The 20,836-nt window shown below is 44.7% G+C and overlaps 1 protein-coding gene across 4 annotated transcripts in view; it reads right to left on the reverse strand.

Moving 5' to 3' along the window:
- Nucleotides 1–20,836, reverse strand: part of ncoa2 (nuclear receptor coactivator 2) — a 49,237-nt gene that overhangs the window by 18,474 nt on the left and 9,927 nt on the right. For 2 of the 4 annotated variants that reach the window (XM_079181703.1, XM_079181701.1), the window contains exons 2-7: nt 18,172–18,257; nt 10,206–10,313; nt 9,249–9,421; nt 6,012–6,115; nt 2,969–3,146; nt 1,122–1,310 (exon numbers count right to left, since the gene is read on the reverse strand). In XM_079181703.1, the coding sequence (XP_079037829.1) occupies nt 1,122–1,310; nt 2,969–3,146; nt 6,012–6,115; nt 9,249–9,421; nt 10,206–10,294 (733 nt within the window). In that variant the 5' untranslated portion in view covers nt 10,295–10,313; nt 18,172–18,257. Of the gene's footprint in view, nt 1–1,121; nt 1,311–2,968; nt 3,147–6,011; nt 6,119–9,248; nt 9,422–10,205; nt 10,314–18,171; nt 18,258–20,836 lie in introns of all 4 variants that reach the window. The other 2 variants (XM_079181702.1, XM_079181700.1) reach the window with 1 other exon arrangement.

Genomic DNA, 20,836 nt, shown 5'->3' on the forward strand with positions numbered 1-20,836 from the left:
AGGCGAGCAGATGTTTACGCAAGTGGCCACTGGAAACGCAGCTTCTCTGCTCACAGATGCTCCAAAACATGTTCTCAACATGAAGTCTAGATACTGGATGTTGAGAATTATTTGAAGGTTATCAAAAGACCGGTTTACTCCTGATGCAATAAAAGCTACACCCTTTCCTTGAAGTCATTTGCCTAGGTTTGTGAGGGATGTACATGAATTATAGATAAGCTTTAATGACAGCTGCCCGGCCTCTCGCCTCCCTTGTGTCACTTAACTTTTCATGGATGTAAGTCGAGTGGCACCAGAACTGCTCCTCGTCGGTTGCTTATACAGCTTTTCACATACAATGCCAGTTTTAAGACAAAATGCGGCAAATTCTCAATGACCTAAGCATGTTGTAAATGGCTGCAACTTGGATTCATATTTATAACCTGTCCAATCAACAGCAGTCACGTTTTGCGGTTTCTTACACCTACAAAAGCCTCAGTTTAGTCCTAATCACGGTTTCTGAGCTACAACATGAGCAATCCATTAGAACTATTATGTTATGTAAGGTTGAGATGTTTATGACTTTGTTTTCTGATTTTGTTGTCGATCTTGCTCTGCCAGTTTTATTTCCATTTTCTCGATGTCTTTTTGTTACTGAATAGTCTCATTTTTCAAGATCATTTTAGGCTTAATTCTCTCAAAAGCCATCTTCCAGTCCTCAGTCATAATTGTTTGTCTTTTGTCTCTGCTGACTTTTGCTTTCTATAATGAGCGCTGAGTGTTTCAGAAATCGTTCCACCGATGATTTAAGAGCTTGCAATTTAATCTGTCCTGAAATACAAAAGTCTGAGATCCTAATCCGACTCCAAAGTTCCTTTTAAGCTATTTTCCAATTGACTATCCTATTCTAAAATTGCAAAAAGTGTCTTAAAAGTCTATTACCCTCAATACTAAATGTTCAAAAATGTGACTGGTACTATACATATATCACAGGAATTGAGGCCATTTCAACAGATCCCCAAACCTATGCCTGTCAGAGGTTGTCTTGTAGGGTCACTAGCTTTGTGTCGAATGATCCTCTAACTATCCATCCACTCTCTCTCCCTTCCCCACACACACAGTCTCCCACTCTCGTTCCATACCGTCTCCTTCCTCCTTGATGGACTTGGGCTCCGAAACGGCGAAACACTGCATGGTCTCATATTTCTGCTGCTGAGGCTCGTGCTCGTGCAGCTCGTCCTGGCTGTCGCCGTGGGGATTGACCAGCATCCGGCAGTTGAAAGTGTGACTGTTCCTCCTCGGACTCTCGCTGGACCACGGGACGCCATTCACTGCAGGGGGAGCAAGAAGGGGCGGGGGGGAGATTTACAATGTGGCCGACCTCCTGGACATATTATTTGATACATTTTTTTTTATACTGCGGTCAAAAGTGAACAACAAAACGGGGAGCGGCGACGAGCACTGCCAAGAGGGGCTACCACACTGCGAGTGACAAGACGTAATGAGAGCAAGGCAGAGAGAATGAAGGCGGAGAAAGTGTAAAAAAAAAAAAAAAAAGGAGAGCGAGAGCAGTTGCTGGGTAGAGATCAGTCGTAATGAGCAGTTGGAACCCTGAGCCCTGTGCCATCCATCCACAGCATCACAGCCAGGCCTCCATATGCATGTCCTCTAAAACATCATTGCCAATCTTTCTTCTTCTTTCCAACACTTACACAGGCGCGAGCATACACGCATATGTACACACGTGTGTAAGCAGACGCGCACTTACGTACACACACAGACACACACACACACGCGTAAAAAGATAAAGAGACATGTACAGTCACGCACGCAACTCATTTAACTCGAGCAAACTCCCATCACACTCCATCTGGTTTGTGATCTCATTCGGTGCATTGATAATCTCCCAGTATCTGGGACACGGCCCGCTGATCGTTTCCAGGGTACTCCGGTCTGTGCTGCTCTCCCACCCAGATGGCTGGGCACTCAGACCTCAATCCCGAGCACCGGGAGAGGAAGGCGAGAAGGGACTTAGAAAGAGCTCCTGATGGGGTGCGCTGACATACATTGCAATCACCTCTTACGTAGATTGTGGAGAAGGAACGGAGGTGGGTTTGAAAGGAGAGAGAGAGAGGAGACGGGGAAAGGAAGAGGGCAAAACTGGAGAGAGAGAGAGAGAGAGAGAGAGAGAAGAAAAAGGCGTACGGAAATAAATGGCCTGCTTTCATGAGATGAGCAATGCTAGCGCAAAGACAATGCTTTTCAAGGAGGCTAGGAGAGAGGAAAGCGAGACCATATAGATGGGAACTTGGTATGGGTGAGAATAACACACAGAGTGAAGAGACAGGGATGGAAGGGCATGAGATGAGATATAGGAAAGGAGGGATGCTGCTGACAGGGGAGAGACGCCGAAAAAAGAAGTTAATTAGCTGAAAAGGGAGGGAGGGAAAGAGAGGAGCGAGAGCAAATGTCTGGGCTGAGCATCGGCAACGGAGAAAATGAAGAACCTATAGGTTGTATGCGCAGTGCCAACCCTGTATATAAAGCTTACATAACACTTTGTGTTATTCAGGTGTCCCACATCCTCTTCGTAGCAGTTTAGCAGTAAACATTTTAGCGTTTTTAAATAAACTGACATCGCGATAAAACAGCCACTGCCAACTGTCTGAACGGAGGAAAAAAAGAGAGAGGCGATGATGGTACAAGACAGAGGAAGCACACAATGTAAGAAGCAAGAGATGAGGCCAGGGTGTGAACAAGAGGGTACGAGCACAGGTGGGAGTAATGCAACATCGAGGACATACGGCGTCGGGAAGAGAGAGAGAGAGAGGGAGAGAGAGAGAGAGAGAGAGAGAGAGAGAGAGAGAGAGAGAGAGAGAGAGACGTGGAACACAAGTGACACGGCGAGACACAAACTGACAGGTAAAAAAAACCCAGAGAGACAGAGAGCAAAGCAAAGGCTGGCAGGGAAAATAAGCTTGAGGCTAACCGAGGGATTTGGGCAGCAGGTTCTTGATGAACTCGGCATGATCCCCGACGTGCAGCACGCTGTAGACACTGGTGTTCATTAGCTCCTCCTGGTTGTAGCGCAGGTACTGGGTCACATTTTCAGACACGAACACAATGTTACCCTCCATGTTCACCACAAAGAAGAAGCCGTCCAGGGCCTGGAAGAGAGAAAGAGAGGAAAAGTAAGAGACATGTTCAGAGCAGGCAAGTTTGTTTATTTGAATTTGGGTTTTTGAGGAAGACTGTGTTTGACAACTTGTATTTCCCAGTAATACTGGCTGATGATGACTAGCTGCTACACCACTGAACCCGAGTAGGTTATTAAAAGCCTTATCCTTCCTCATGCACTTCTCCACTCATCGTTTATTGGGATAGTTTTACTGTTCTCGTTTGAAACTCTCACATCCGGCACCACAAGCTAAATTTGGATTTACAAAGGATTTCGTACATAGCCCGAATTCCAGATGTGAACGCAGAGATGTTCTTCCGTTGTACGTGTACCTTTGGCCCACTGTGGTCAAAAGAAACACGTTCTAAAAAAAATGGAGGGAAAACTTTTCCAGGAAGTGTTTTGATAATTCACAGGTAATTCCCATCAAGTTGTGTCAATATGCAGCACATCTACGTTGTGTTAAAAACGAAGCAATTGGTGCACTGTGTGCGCTGGGTACATCAATCACTCCTGCAGATGCTCGGTGTGTCTGACAGAAAGCAGGATAGAGGCATGTGCCTGCAGAGATTGGAGGACGTGGAGGAGGAGGAGGAGCACTTAATTGAATGAATATAGCCCCAGGTTGGCCATTACACACAAGATGGTGTCAATTAGGCCATCAAATCACCCAGAGCTCTTAAAAGGGAATTCTGGTGGTTGTAAAGCTGTAAAATCTAGTGGCAAGATAAGAGATAAGGGACTACTGCCAAGGTGTCTGCGCCTCGCCTCTGCTTAAATAATCATTACCTTCACACCACACATGACATGAATGAAAATGAATCAAATATTTGTATATATTTTCATGATATAATGCATAATGCCAGTTGCATATTTGGTTTTCCCGCCCTGGTTGATTGCAACTACGCTGCAATCAACCAATTTCTGGGGTGTAGCAAAGTCATATATCCCGTGTTACACATTAACGCGTTGGAACATAACTTTCCCCTTGCCTGCATTAACACAGCACCCGCTGAAAATAGACTTAAGGGGATCTCATCTATCACTGCGGGAAGCGCAGCGGTTCCAACACAGTTGTTGTGCAAGTCCACCCTGTGTGAAGGAAGGCCACGTACTGGACAAGTAGGGCAAACATAAACAGAGCAAACACTCTTTCGTGCCAACTCCTGCCTTCTTCCAGAGGCTCCTGAATAATGCGGTTAGCCAATACCTTCATTTATAAGGCCCTGATTAAATATACACTATGAAGGTGACAAAAGCCGATACAAATGAAGACACTCTAAATAAATACACTATGAGGCACCACACTTACCGTGCTCCATTTTGCTCCCAGCCTCCTGCTGTATAATTCTATGCTGCTTAACCTCCCACAGCAAATGTACAGTCGGTAGTGAATTGTTATGCTGTAGGGAATAGGGTCAGGTCTCCTCCCCTCTCCTCTCCTGGTGTTACTGTTATTTATGATACGATACGGGTGCTTTGCAAACAGGAACTCTCTTCACATAAATTCTTGCTAACCACGCTGTATTTTCCGCATGACAAAGCACAACTGTCTCGTTAAAAACAATTCAAACAGGTCTCTTGTGGAGCTCGCTATTGAACTTAGTACTTGTTTTTTTATAGACAGAAATGTGTACGTAGCACTGAATATCAAAAACGGTCAAGTATCTAAATCTCGCATCAAATCGACTTATTTTTGGATTAGATATTTAGTGATATAAATAATAATTTAGCCAATTTGAGTATTTATTATGTATTTTCAAGGCAAAGTTCTCATCCAATTACATGTGATTAAACTATGTTTAACAGAGGGGCATCTTTAACTTAGGCTTCTTTAGTTAAAAGACCAAAAGAGCTTTCAGAAGAAAGTTGTATTTTTCTCAAAGTAAGTGTTATTGTATTTGTATTATATTGGCACTGGTATCTCAGCCCTTGTCTCTTCTATTGTCTGACAATGTCGTCACACCACACAACAGCAACCATATGGAGCAATCTACCAGGAATGCAAAGCACATGCCACAGCAGTCATGTGATAGAAGAAGACTTGCCCCCCCGAGGGTTAAAACAACAGCGCATTAACGTTTTTGTTTTTTTCGCGGCTTTCTCCGTCTTCCTTGCGCTCGCATGAGAGTGGGCTGCAGAGAGCCTTGGAAGAGGGTCGCGGGGCGCATTTCCTGCCGCGACAGCCAACCTCCTCAGTGCATCCCGTAATGAGCCCGGGACTGTGACTGTGACTGGGGGGGGGGGGGGGGGGGCGACGACAGACACACGGCCAGAGCAGAGCGGGTGTGAATGGCCGATCGCTGTGTTTTGGGGGTGGCTGACAGATGGGAAAGCATGCAGGCTGCACTGGGCTATATTTAGCCGCGAGTTAGTATGTCGATTCAGTGACGCTGGACCAGGAGAGCTATAAATATTCCATGACAGGACAGATCTAGAGGCAAATGAAGGGAAGATGGGAGGGCGAGAGAAAAGAGAACTGAACAAGTACGAGAGAGAGGGAGGGAGGGAGGAAGTGAGTGAGAGGGGAGGCTCAATGAACTGATTCATTCGCTGGGCTGTTGCTTTCTTTCCCATTATACGTAAGCACTTCACTGGCTTATACGTAAGCACTTCACTGGCCCTCCACAGGACAACGAGGCCATTGCTCTGCCTGGTGATTTACAGCCAATCCGGGGCAGATACAAGATGCTGGCAGCATTTACGCCACACAGCCACACTCACACACCGAGTGTGACCCATTTGGGATTGTTCTCTATCCGACAGAACTCTTCATTATATACCGATCTTGGTACACCCTGCGTGATTGTTCGGTATCTCGATATGACACTATGAATAAGCAAAGATGACCCACCTCCAGCATCATTGGTCCCAAGGCATCTTTGTCAATCACACTTTGGCCCGTTGACGAGACATCCGCCTTCTGCACCTCCTCCTCGTTTGCTGCTGCAGCTTTTTCTGCTGACAGAAAAGTCGATGACAGAAAGGTTAGAGGCAAACAAAAACAAACGATTGATTCCAGAGAACATGGATCTCAATCTTAAGAACTTGACATGAAACCTCCCCTGTAGTTATACGAGGTGACGGCATTCCGTTGTTATGGGGAACAAAACGACATCACAAAAACATGACCCCAAAAACATGCAGGTCAAAAATGAGAGAAACCATTTCTGCTTCGCTCTGACATTGACCCACATACTGCAAAAGAGGTCACTTGTTGACAAGACTTTGAACCCAGTGTCTTTCCGGCTGTAAAGCAAACACATTTTGTCCCATTGTCAAAGCGCCGTGGCTTGAACCCGAGCAGCGAGCCGAGTGAAAGGTCGTTGTAAGAGGACCGTGTCAGAGCACGCAGCTGCCACGCTGGTGGCAGCCACTGGATGGATTGCATTGTCCCGTCCAAAAAAAAAAAAGGGCTATTATGGAGACAGTGACAGTGTGTGAACAACTCTCGCTCCCAATAGAGTAGCAAGTTGTTGCTATGTGGTCAGTATTAACAAAGGCGAACCCAAAGAGTTGACCATAAACCCTTTTCTTAACTGGACCGTGACTCACTGCATCTCAATGATGTTCCAACACCGCGAACATAATTTATTGTGCTGTGGACTCAAAGGTGCGGCCACAAACCTTTTAATGTAATTAAAGTCTCCTGTAAGCTCCTGTACCTGCACTGTGGTGTTGTTGTGCAGTTGTCCATGTGAGTGATTGGGTTAATAACCATGCAGAGGAGCCTTATGTTCAGAGCGTAGGCTGTCCTACTTTTGGAGATGATGATGAGAGGCGGAATATGAGTGGGCTGTTGGAGAGGGGGGGGGACACATTTAACTGTCGCACCATGCCAAGACGAGGACTGACCATATGGTGAGAGAATGTTGTGGTGAAAAGCAAACAAAATCATGTCCTCCTTTCTTTTTTCTTTTTGTTTGGGGAGGGGGTGTAGATGTGTGAACACTGACACAAATGCAGGTTTCCCCTCTGTGGGCTCGTCGCATACACCGCACAGACCCACATTCATCTCTTTCAGCAATAATGATGTGCGCATCAGCAGGACCCCTCCAGGCCCAGCGGGGCCCAGTATACCAGCACAGCTGCCCTGGGTACAGACCCATCACTCAAAGTCAGTGCAGCCCTCACTGGCTCTGCGTCCGTCTACAGAACTGTGCCACCGATAGCGGGAGGAAGTGATTATTTATCAGGGTCATGTCTGCTACATGATCTATAACTGCCAAGACATTTGCCATATACTCTTTTCTTCGCTCCCGTATTTTACATAGTGGTGTGTTTTTCGACATTTTTCACATATGTTATAATGAATACAGATAATGTACTTAACTACTCGCTGCGGCTCAGCAGCTACTGTGTGTGTCACCCTGCAGAGCCGGTGAAAGCTGTGTCGGCACGAACGAGCAGTTAAAGAGTGTAAAGGGAGTTGTAAAACGCTTGACGATGCCCTTATTTTATAAGCTCTATAAAGATATCATAACTCATCAACTATTAAGAAACAACAAGATGAAAACAGAAGAAAAAAAAAAAGCATAAGCCTATGCTGAGCGCACAACTCCACCCTGATTTTAATCAGGGAAACTGTGTGCAGACTGCACGAGAGGAACAAACAGGGACGAGTTAACAGCTTTCAGTAGGAGGCCACTCTTTCAAAGGCCATCATAGCCTCTGCAGGGCTGTGACACCCATCAGTAAGAATTATTAAATCACATTTGTGTAATTTAATGCAGTCAGTACCGTTGCCATAAACTGAGTATATATTTCAAACAGTAACGATGCTCTCAGGACGGGGGGGGGGGACACACACAATAACAAGCCTATAGAAAGAGAGATTGTGAACCATACTAAACAGATGGCAGATGATGTGCAATGAAAAGAACACATGGTGGTGGGGAAGTGACTTTGAGCATCAAGACATCGACGCGAGCGTTCAGCGCATCCCTGACTCGACATGAACAATGCAAGATGAGGTGAAGCTCTCCGTGTTAGCGATGAAAAGGTGTCTATCGCTGGAGTGTTTAGCCCTTCCCCTCAGAGGTTGCTGTACAAACACAATCATGCCTTTAGACACAGCCGGGGGATGTTACTCTAGCCTAGTGTAAAAAACAAAAAAAACAAGAGTGAGGAAAGGAAAGGAAAGGAGGGAGGGAGGGAGTATGAAGTAAGACAGTAGCGTGGGGGGAGGGACGGTCAGACGGTAGCCAGAGTTTTACGTGTGATTTCTTGCATCCCATTGCTCACCATTACATAACGCTTGGCTCTGTGAGTCACATAAAACAAGTTGACATCATCAGTCGGTCCACTCTTTTGTCTACCCGTCACTCAGCTGCTTTTATTCCCTATATGCACGACACAAGCTTATTACAACAGTTTAATATCTGCCTTAATGTTATTACGTATAGAAAGCTACAACTGTTTTTTTTGGCTATGCTTGGACCTAAAAAAAACCCCATGATACCATTGATGTTGGTCTGGTAAAAACACAGACCTCAACTAATTGCTAAAGAGAAGCAAAAAGGAGAAGCTGGCGAGTAGAACTGAACAGGCTGATCCATTCGCCTGATGTTCTGGCTCAGGGTAGAAGTGGGAAAGACCGGCAGCCAACAAAAAAAAAAAACTGCTCTGGTTCATCCGCATGATGAAGTGATGGAGGGGAACATTAAATCACATGTGCTGCTCTTTAATAACAACATCAATTATTGTATGTGGACCAGATCCCAAAGCATAATATTTATGACATTAGACCTGATGCTTCTGCCAACACGGTGCCACCTGTGCCACTTGTGGTTACGCTGGCGCATTAGAACCGCAACCACATCCTCAGCATATCCACGATATTGTAGCTCAAGGAGCTTCAATTCAAACCGGTGTTTGCAGGTATTCACTTCGACTAAGCTGTATATGTAGGTCGCATGTCATAAAAACTGTAGATGGAACAGATATTGTGAAATAAATGTGTCAGAAAAAGCACTCAGCTGAACAGTAATGTTATTCCTTTCACTGTTGTTCTGTTTGGGGGCCCGTCACTTTGACCTTTTCTTCAACAGACATAGATAAAGTGTGGAAAAAAAATCATGAGAGGTTGTACCTTGCTCCTTTATTTGTCTGATCTGTTTCACAGTTTCCTTCAGGATTGCACATTTGTCGGGCTTGACGTTGAAGTTGTCGATGTCGTTGAAGTTGGCAAAGATCAGCTCGGCGAGCTCTTCGATGTATTTGTTCTCGTGCTCGCGGTTGCGCTTCTCGTTGCTCCGCTTCGGACTGCAGAGACAAAGAGAGAGACTGGGGTGAGGGAAAGCGATGGCGAAGGTGGTAACAGCAGGAGGGATGGAAAGCACGAAAAGAAGATAGGTTTAAAATGTGGGTAAATTGCATGTATTGAAGGAGCAATACAAAAACAGAATGAAAGAACCTAGAGCAGGGCAGGAAAGAAGATTTATAAAACTACACCACGGATCAGTGTCCGCACACGTCTCTTGATATGACTGAAGAGCCCTCTCGTTTTCATAGCTGCCAAAAGACAGAGCACAACATCTACTGCGGGCCTTGGCATGGAGAGGAGTCAGAAGAGGGATAAGGCAGGGGTCAATGATTCTCCATATGGCTTGAAATATATCTCGAGGCCTCTTCATTGTGCCAACACGGAGCACAACATCAATAAAGAAAACCCTCGTTCTTTAATGCTCGTCTACAGATAAATTATGCAGATTTATTGTACGGACTGTAACAGTGCTCTGGGGTTAGCTGCCACAGTATCATACAGCCATTCTTGGTAACTACTAGAATGTGAGTATAAAATACTTTATAAGTGGCTGGAGCTTAAGCAACTTTGGCAACGGGCAATTTTGCAAAGCAGAGGACGTTGAAGCAAGTTGCTGACCACACACTTTTGATCAAAACGTGTGAACCCGACGATGGCTGTGTGGAAATGAAAAAGTATTTCCCTCAAACCTTTCTCGTCGCGTTCAAGTGTGCTCAATTAAATCACGTAGAAACGTCTTCCTGTGGGAGAAATCTGCCATTTGGCTTGAGGTACCAGACATACCTGGGTCCTAGAAGTTCGGCAGAACATTCTTTGCGTTTCCGTGACTCTGCCCGGGCAGGGTCAGATGGGTTTTCACCGACTCCACTCATCCTCAATGCATATCAGCGTCTGAAACAAAACACACACATCTATGAAAACACACATACGAAATTTGATGGATTGACTGCAAACTCCAAAAGGCAGAATTATGTGGAAAACCACTGATATACTGTCGGTGTGTGAGCATGCCAACATGTGCATCTGCATACAACACACACACATGCACACACAATCCTGCGCTGGGGGCACAGGTTGATCCACTCCAGGAGAAATGAGTGAAAATGGAGCGGAGGAAGAGATTCAATCATTTCCCTCTGATGGTGCGGCTCTCCCCAGAGACGCTGAAATGAGAACACGGCGCTTTGCCCACAGCACCAGACTGCGCGCTCAACCACGCACCAAGAAAAGCCCATCCGTTACACGATACCAGGCAAAAGCCCACAGTGAGAGCAGAGTGGGGTTTATGATCACAACGTGTGTCCCTGTTTACCGAGTGCCTCTGAGATCGCTTCACCTGCAGCGATTTGTAAGTCACTCAAAAAAAATGAAATGGAACAATAACATCTCGTCTGTTCTTTCTGAAATCAGGCCACAGAGCACGAGATCGTACGTACGAATTGATGCTGTGTTACTTGCGCGATCTGAAGTGACAAGCTGGCCGAGGGCTTAACTCTGCAATTTCAACGGTTATGGTACGAATTGATGTTGTGTTCCTAATCCAAATCAATGTAGAGACATTCGCAACAACTTGAGGGCCTTTGGAGACGTGTCCCACTGTACATGCCGAGCATCCACACACCAACCTATATTTTATTCCGCTCCTCCTCTCACTTTGCGAGCCGGCACCGGCTGAACTTCATGCTACTTTTAATGAAAGACAATCAATTATTGATCAAAGCAATGTCTTATTAATTACCAACATCATCTGCACCCAAAAATGTGATGGCGGCTAATGGACGTGGATTTCAAATCGAGGACGAGATCTGCTGCGTGGAAGATGTGAACACTATTTCAAAACAAACGGTGAGGTCTGAAAACATATGCATGGGAATCATTGCGATGTATGATCTGCAGCCATTTGCTTTGATGGGGGGGTTACAGAGGGAGGGAAAGATTACGAAACAAGACCTAGAGAGAGAAAAAGAAAGCCCCCCCCCAGCACGATGCAGTGCAGGCCGTGCTGTGATACACTCTCAGCCACTCAAACCATGGAAACGGGTGACAAACACCGCTTGCTGCTCAGCCATTACATAATGCACAACAGAGCACACAGCACGGTGTGGAGCAGGGAGGAACAGCATAGCTTAGCAGGAGCAGGCTAAACTAAAAAAAAAAAGAAAAAAGAAAAGGGGAGCTAGTGACCATGCAAACTTGAGCCTGGCTCCCTCCTGGCCTTGGGTGACCTACTTTAAGCTAATGGTAGGGTCTGTGCTCTAACGGATGAAGTCACAGCAGTGGTGGCTAGAGAGGCAGAGGAGACTCTGAAGGGTAAAACACGTCCCCACTGTTCGGTTGATAAGTGACTCGAGTCCTGTACAGTTGCGTGGGAAAAGTGATGAGCGCAAACATCGCCGTGCACGTGTCCTTTGCGTTACTCTCGAATGGCATCGTTACGCGGTGGCGCTGAGCTCTCCGGCGAAAATTACAACGGTCTCTTATATCAGAGGTTGTGTGCTTTTATTAATGACAACAGAAACAGGCCATTAAAAACTCGCACAGCTAAGTGGTACTCTCCGCTCCTATTGGTCGCGCCGGGGCTTTCCAGCACAAGTTACCATGGGGATTCTAGACCCGATTGGTTGGGCTCGTCCCGCCGGGGACGGATATGATTGGTTGCCTTCGTCTCCTTGACATGGCAGTAATGATGGGTCAGTGTACGTTGAGACACAAAAAAAAAAGGAAAAGAAGAGAGACTGGAGGTACCAGGCACGTCTCAATGACACCAACACAGACAGTCAGACTGCCTGGCAAGAGGGCTGGCAGGCCAGTGTTGTTGCTGGGGTGTCCGGTCCTCACGTGGGAAGACTAGCGAGGGATCTCTAGGCAGATATAAACAGCTGGGCGCTGGCGTTAGAAAAGGACCCGTTACCAAAAAGTGAGCTGAGTCGAGCTGCACCATGCAGTGGAAATGAGGCAGAAGTGAACGGTAGGTAGCATGCTGCTTCCATGCTCCAGCGACACTAGAAAGTATATTTAGACCAACTTTGATGTCGTTATTATTGTTTAACTGTCAGAAACCCACATTCTACATGTTCCGTGTTTAGGCCGGATAACGTCGTCTCATTCCATAACATCCATTGTTAAATCTGAGCTTAGTCCACGATGAGGCCCGGCCTAGCGATCTACCTTCAGTAGGACACGTGCATATAAATTATTCACTCACACTTCGGTCACTTAACGATAGCAAAAGAACAGTACAGTCTGATGTCCCATTTCATAAAGGAAGGAGTTATTGAGTTATGGAGGTTAACACTACCACAACCGAAAAACATTTTATTGCTCCATCAACTCTAGACTGAGCTAGCACGTGGACGGCGACATTGAAAAGCTGTGCTAACGTGGCTGACAGGGCTCCAGTGGTGCACCTGTGCCGTGTGCAGATATCATTGACTCGGAGCGATGTAGGGTAAGTGGGGGTTGGGGAAGAGAATGAATTATACGTTGAACTGATTGTCAAATTCTGGAGGGCATCGCTCACGTTTTGCAGTTCATCGAGCTGTCAGCTCATTTAGCTCATTAGTGTTGTAAGTCGAGACATACGGCCCATCATCATTTCAGGCTACCTTATGTTAGACAGACGGTGTGGAATCATTGTTCACACACGTATTAAGAATGAAAGCAAGCAGCATTTAAAGAAATATTCTGCAAAAAAAAAAAAAAAAGAAGAATGGTAGGGCCATAGCACATTTTTATTATAGTAAAAAATGATAGAGAGAAGGGTAAACAAATAAAGATGTGGAAGATCATAAAAAATGAAGGGTTCATTTTACACTTGGAAGTATGAAGTGCTATCTACAGTTTGTTTGGCCAACTGCTTGCTGTTGCTGGTAAAGCCCTGGCAGCCGGACGATCATTGGGAAAGTCCACACCGAAGATATGACTGGAAATGCCGCTGGGGACATGAAGTTCACTGGAACAGACGGCCTTCCACGCAGTTGTTTTGACTCTTCGCAGTTGGGATGAGCTCAAGTTCCCCCACTTACATAAGTGTAGTAAACACCTCTTCGCATCTCTCCCTCTCTCGCACAAACACACACTTAGAAGACGGCGGCCATAATTGTATATCTGTGTGCCGACAGGTCAGCCCTGCCAGTGTGAACTCCAACACTTCTCACTTCATTACAGGTTTTCCTCCTCGCCTGTGTGTCTGACTCATAGGGCTAAATGAAGGGTTCGGTTATTGAACTACTGTAATAAGCACAGTGCTGCCTCCGCAACACAACATTGAGGATTTTTCCAATATCTGAACCTGTTTATTAGACCGATTCACAAGAAATTAGATTTTATTATCAGGACTCAATAGTGTGCAAAGAGAGAAGGGCTGGGTGACGCAGAGAAAATCAAACATCAGGATATTCTTTGACCAAATACCTGGATGACGGTATAGCGACGATATTGTAATGTTGATCATTGGTGCTTTTACAAAATGTTTACGCAATACAGGTTCTGTTTGATAAATAATAATCAGCGATGTGGTTATAATGACTAAGTGGGCAAAGGTAAAGAATAGAACAGCCTGGTAAGTTCAGAAAATGACATCACTTTACTGTAATGAAGCCCTAAAAACCAGGAAAAGACACTTATTACGCCATATTATGATACCCAACAATATCTAGCCTCATATCAGAATATTGATACATTGCCCGGCCCTAGTGTAGAGATCTGCATTTATAAAGACAGACAAGTTAAAGTTTGAAAAAAAATCTATTGACTTTGAAAGCACTGGGTGCACTTGAAGGAGGTGATCATAGGTGTGTCATTGCTCATGTCTTCGGTGTCACAAGAGCAGACTCTCCAGGACCGAGCTGGAGCCAACCAGTCTGGCGAGGTAGGAATGCAGAAACAACAAGGGGCCGCCGCTGCTGCTGCCGCTGCCCGGAGAGCCGAGGACGACACCGTTTCTTCTGTCAAACTCAGCTGGTACAACCTGTACATGACACTCTGTATCCGTAAAAAAAAAAAATTGATCTTTGCAGAATTTTCGTGATCAGAGGGAAATCGGTTGCTGATTTTGAAAACGTGGAATAGATTTATGCTAATGACTTAGCCAGTTATTTCTCAAATTAAGTACAGAAAAAGGGAGTATATTCATATTTTTGGGCTATCAAGCAATACTTCTTGGGTGTGCCTATGAGGGCCTTTTGTTGAATTTTAGCAAATTCATATAGACAAGATCATCACTATACATTCTCTGCAGCGTAACCCCGATCCAAACTAGTGATGTGTAGACAGGTTCATATTTCTTTCACATATATGATTTTGCATACATTTTCCAATCTTGTGATAGACACTCCCTGGCCACTTTATTAGGTACAGCACGCACACACATACACCTTACAAAGCTAATAATGGACAGTTGTGTTTTAACTTTTAATGTTTATTAAAATACACACACTGTAAAGCTGCGGCACCCCGTCTAACGTTCAGGTTTAGCTTCTATTACTAAACAGTTATTCTTTAATGACATTCAGCTAACATAACCACACAGTGAGCCAAGCTACATGCAAATCACCAGAGAGGGGGGGGGGCCTTCAAAAATACTGAATCACCAATTCCAGTCATAGTATAAGGGGGGAGGGGGGGTCTGTGTCTGATTGCCAAGGGGAGAGGGCATGTGCCAGTGTGCCATTCCTGTAATGATGTGGGTTAGCAGGGCTTTGATTAGAAAGACACACCCAGAGCTTCTGGAACTTGGGCATGACTGTGCATTAAATTACACTATTGGGGAAGTGTTTGAAGTCTCCTGCACTATAATAACAGGGGGATGGGGGGGGGGGGCTCTTTGAGAAAGTGCAAACCCACAGTGGGGCCCTGAACAATGTCTCTCTGGTGCGTAATCTGTCCTCACACGGCTTCTTGGCACAACGGGCCCCGAGAGAGAGAGAGAAACAAGGAAAAAACGGGAAAGCGCCAATAAAGACTGCTTCTGGTGTGCTGCAACACGGGCTGTTTGTTTTCCCCCTAAAACTGAAGAGGAAATCATGACAGGGGAGGGGCCCAGAGGATTCGCATCCTCTCAAGTTTACATCGCTAATATATGCGAGGGTGAGAAGAAGTGCTGAGAGAGCCAAAACACACAGAAACATGTTGGACCCGTGTCAGATGGTATTAAAGACAAACATGCATTTAAAAACAATATCAATTTCAACAGAACGCAACTTGGGTGGGTGGGTGGGGGGGGGGGTGGGGGGGTCTGCAGTGAACTCTGGCCTTGCTGACAGCTGCCGTTACCTTGAACCAGATGTTCCGATATTAGGTTTTGGGTCAGTGGGGAGGCATTGGGAGATGGAGGGAGTAACGTGATGACGGATTGAAAGAGATTAGGAGCGATGTGAATTTGAAACATTGAACCTTGGATTTAACCAGACGTCAGTGACTCAGAACCTATAGAGGGATCAGATCATTGACAGGGAGAGAGAGTGTAGAGACAGTAGAGGAAGACGGGGGAACAAAAGGGAACAAAAAAACAGGTAACGGGCCTTTTTCACAGAGGCCTTGTGTTCAGTGCGGCTGTCACTACTCAGGCTGTCCAGTTTTCACTGTCAGCTAAATTACATTTAACCCCCCCCCCCCCCAGTTATCTGGTTACTCAGTATACCCGAGGCCAATCTACTCCTTTGAAATCACACAAACAAGACGCTGTAAACATGGTAGAAAGGAGAGGTATGCACCTTGTCTGCTACCAAGTCTCACTAATGAGCTCCAGAATCACTGCAAGGTAATGGCTCTAAAGTGCCGGAGTGCAACCAGGAGCCAGCTCTCGCCACCCCCACCCCCTCCCCTCCCCTCCCCCTCCCCCATTTACTGAAAGCTGATCACGCTCATGAATCTTTAACACTGGCAGTCACTTTAGGATGTCGCAGGATGGGGAAAGGGAGGGATAGCACAGAATGCTAGGCTCTAGCTGTCAGAGAAAGAGAGAGACTCCGAGAGGGGAGGAGAGCTGGAGTCATGAGGGGGGGAGGGAGAGAAATAGGGAAGGGACGGCAAAAATGACTAACTGGTATAAATAAGCACCTCTCTACAAAAGAAATCTAGTCAACAACTGATCCGTGGATGAGAGCACTGGATTGATCGTCTCAACTAACCCAGGTAGCAGATGTTAGGCCTGTATGTTGACGTAGTCCACGGTATATTTATTGAGCAGATTGCTATAAATTTGGTTGATGCGATTGTTACACATTTTGTAACCAGACCCTCAACTGTGGTACGAATGGAGCCGAAGAGAGAAGGAGCTTTCCTCTGTGTGGGTATAAGCTTGCGGATGCGTGAGAGATTAATACAGTTGGCCAACAGTGAGCCGGCCTATGTCTTCAATGTAAACAGTAATGATTGCAGAATCTGCTTATAGAGATTACCGTCACTTCAATCTAGTGGAAGAGCCGCATCAAAAAAAATCCCTAAAGTTTATACCGGACGTCCAGCCCCGTCTGTCTCTGGACGTCCATGCGTGCCCGTCAGAGACCCCGTGAAAGGACTCTTCAGGAGCAGAAGGACAGATTTTTTCGTCGATCAGCCACCTTGGCCGGGAAGGCAAAAGGTTCATTTTGGACCGTGGCTCTGGGTTTCCTAGACGTCAAAACACCTCGTTGAGTTCTGTTAAAACACTGGAAACTCTTCTCTGAACCGAAACCGTTTCAATTAATGATCCCTCCATACTGAGAGTCTAAATAGCAATTTTAAGGTTGCCCTGCGCCTCTAAAGTGATGCTGCTGACATAAGAACACATTCAAACGTCTGTATATCCTTCATGACACTCAATCCTCAACAGTTATTATAAAAAGCACTGCAGGACGCTGCAGGAAATTGAATTAACTTTATCCGTTTTTTAAACGCAGGTCAACTTTGACCTACGAGTGCACTGCTTCAGCTATATTATGTAGGAAAATATAAATAATGGACACACACACTACATTAGATTACTCATATAGAGGGTGTATTTTGCACCAGAAAAAAGGTGCACACATCCTGATACAGCAGTACAAATGCTCAGTAAACTAAAGTCCATTTCAACTAACTGCAACCAAACTCGGCTAATGCAAACTATTATTTTGGAGAACTGCTGGCAATGCAGTAATCCTAAAAGACACATTGTAGCCAACACCATCTGAACCCTAACATGTAGAGTAAATAACCTCAGAGAGAGAATGGTGGTTGATGAAAGAGTGGAGCTCTTTTTTTTGTTTTTCTCCACACATGAAGGATGAATACTGCAGACCAACGGAACTTTTGGATCAGATGCAGCTCTAACTTTGACAAAAAGTCAGGCAAGAACTTGGGGGGTGAATTAAGCAGAAAAAAAAACAAATCATTGTTTAAAACCGAATTCTGACCAGTAAACAAAGTTCTGACGACGTTGCTTATCTGATGACAGTGGAAAACGCTTTGAGATTTTCATTTTCAAACCACCATCAAAGCACTTCCCTTAAAAAAGAAAAAAAAGAAAAGAGAAATCAGCCACAAGCTGCCGAGAATTCAGATCATGTACAGGAAACGGTTATCCCAGCTGGAGACGCGAGCCAATAAAAAACAGCCACCGCAGGAGGGACCCATTGGATTGTTTTCATCCACACATAAATCTAATCTCTTCTTTATGATCTATGATAAAAGAGTTTGCATCATCTGTACATTTGGGCATTGTGTGTGTGTCTGTTTGACACATTGCACAGCACAGTTTGTGTAAAAGAGAGCTGGCGTTGCTTCTCACCTTGGTTTCAGTCCAGAGAGTCCCTCAGGCCATTGCTGCAAGACGGTAATGCTGCGAAACCTTTAAGCATCGTCCACGTCTCCCTGCTGAGAGAAATAACAGTACACGGTGTACATCAGTGCAACTCTCACTACCATGGTAGAACAGTGTATAGTACAGGAAGGCTTTACGCTTGTACGGTGCCATTTTTGTACTCTAGTTACATAATGACAAGTGAAGACATAAGAATATATTTAGGGCTACGACTAACATTTGTTATTATCAATTCATCTACTGATTATTGTCTTTAATCGTTTGGTTTAAAGTGATTTTTTCCGCGAAAGATTACGTATTTAAAAAAAAGTTGTTGCAGAGCTCTTACTATATTAAAGACAATTTCCATGCTTTTTGCATTTATTTTATTCACTGTAATGTAATAATGCTTCAAAATGGTCCATATTTTGTAAACAATACCAGCCCACAGTAACACCACTCCCCACACACTGAAGACAAGGACGGCTCCCATTGAGGGCTCATCACAAAAGTAAAAAATAATAATATTGAACCGCATGCAGTCCACGTTTAATCATTAATTTGTACAAGAAGCAAAACTACTGTAAACTCCTACTGTGTAATCTGCTCAACATCTGCGTAGAAAAATGATCACAACAAAGTAATGATGCATAACAGCGTATTACAAATCATACTGGGAGTTCTCACAGCCGAGCCCCACTGAGTAAGGTTTACTGACTCATGAGTTTCAATACACACACACCCAGACGCCCACACACACACACACACACACACACACACACACACACAAAAGTTAATTAGAAAGAAAACAGTTACTTCAACACAAAGCTAAACTATGCAAAACTTAAGTTAACTGTTAATGTGCTTCAAACTCTCAACAAGTCATCTCTTCTGGTGCTAACTGTCTGCATTAAGTTAGCATGGAGCTGCAAGTCGTTCCATCTCTTCAGGGACCTCAAAGCCTATTACATCGGGTCTTTTTTAATCATGGAACACAATTAATTAGATGGGAGAAAAGTTTAAATTTTTAATGATATTCCCATTTGGATAATTAGAAAATGCAACTGGTAACTCAAAGAAAGGACTCTGCTCGGCTATGATGGAAGAAGCTCCCAATGAACGGCCCCGGAGGAAGTGCTCGTCTCGTTCTACAAGCAGCCGGATGAAGGGAGAGCCGGCCAGCCAGCTTTTCGTGTCAGCTTTTTTTTTGGCCTGGGTGACTTCTCCCAAATACCTGCCAAAGTGAGCCAGCTGAGGAATGCACTCACATGACGTCACGTTCTGACATAACCGGAGAGTAAAGCAACTCCCCTATTGACCCGAAGCCATGCGGAAAGGTGATATTCAGCGTTCTGAGACTGCTGCTACACATTCACTCAAGTAGCCGAAATCTGTGATGCGGCGGGAAAGGTAACCGCATGTACAGTTTGAATATGAAATCTTGACAAACTCGTTTTTTAAAATCTATATTAGATTAAACCTCAAGCATGGTAAAAGTGTAAAATAGCAGATATGTCTTGACCTCATTTTGATGCAATTTCATAACTCTGCGTTTCTCAACTCCACCTTCCTCTTTTACTTTTCCTGCATAACTCTCAGTTCTCATCCTTTGGAGGAATTTCCTCTGAGCTTTAATGCCATCACATGCTCGGTCCGGCCCTTGATCTGTGGACTGAGTGACAGAACAAGGCAGAAGTGTGAAAACACTCCGTTGAGCTAGTTGAACAGTAATCATATTTATTTATTTTTAAATCGCCAAACTGGATCAAAACACTTCCAGCTGACAGATCTTTTGTTTAGAAATGTAATTGGTAAGAAGATCCACTTAATGATAGTGATTCCTCTCAAAAATGTATTCAGCGATACAACAGCAAGTATTTAATCAAAAGGCAGTTATAAAAGAAAAATGTTTAGCAAGCAAAACTGAGGCATCTGTCATTTTACCGACTGTTGGTGTGTTATCGATGAACATACTTGTATATGCAGGTTTAATGCTCGAGTCAGTATGAGCAAGGTTCACAGTATGAGCGCAAACTTGTGATCCTGTGATATTAGCGGTGTGATCCAAGACTAGTGGCCAGTCCCATTAGAAGTACACGTGCACATATGCCTGCACGCCAGTGTGCACATCGCCAAACACACACTGGTACAGAAGAAGTTCCTTCCTTGACGGGCTATTATGCTTGGCACGGAATCGCTGAATGACACACGGTGGAACCTAAACAAAAACACAGCACCCTGCCAAGACTGTCGCCGAGCCTCAGCGGCAACATTAATCGAGTTTCATGTTACCTTGAATGCTGGCGTGACACAATCAATACAGCTACTTATAAATCATAGTGAAGCCTCTTTCAAAAAAAGTACAAATATCAAAAGTCACAAAAAAACAAAACACTAAACGTATACACCTTCTCGGGAGTATTTCACATCTGATGGTATTTAAAGGAGGTCAAAGATCATCGGGTTAAAAGTTCAAGCTCCCATTAAACAGAGTGCAGACCTTTAAACTGTAACAGGCAGTTTCATAATTCAGCCCAAAAACTCACATTATTGTTAATGTTGGGACAAAACAAAATTACGTGAACTGTGAAACTGAACAAAAACAAACCCGAGTCACTGAATAACCACAACGTAATTCCTAGTTCATTCAGCT

Source organism: Pholis gunnellus (genome assembly GCF_910591455.1).
Source record: "Pholis gunnellus genome assembly, chromosome: 20".
NCBI classification, from domain to species: domain Eukaryota; kingdom Metazoa; phylum Chordata; class Actinopteri; order Perciformes; family Pholidae; genus Pholis; species Pholis gunnellus.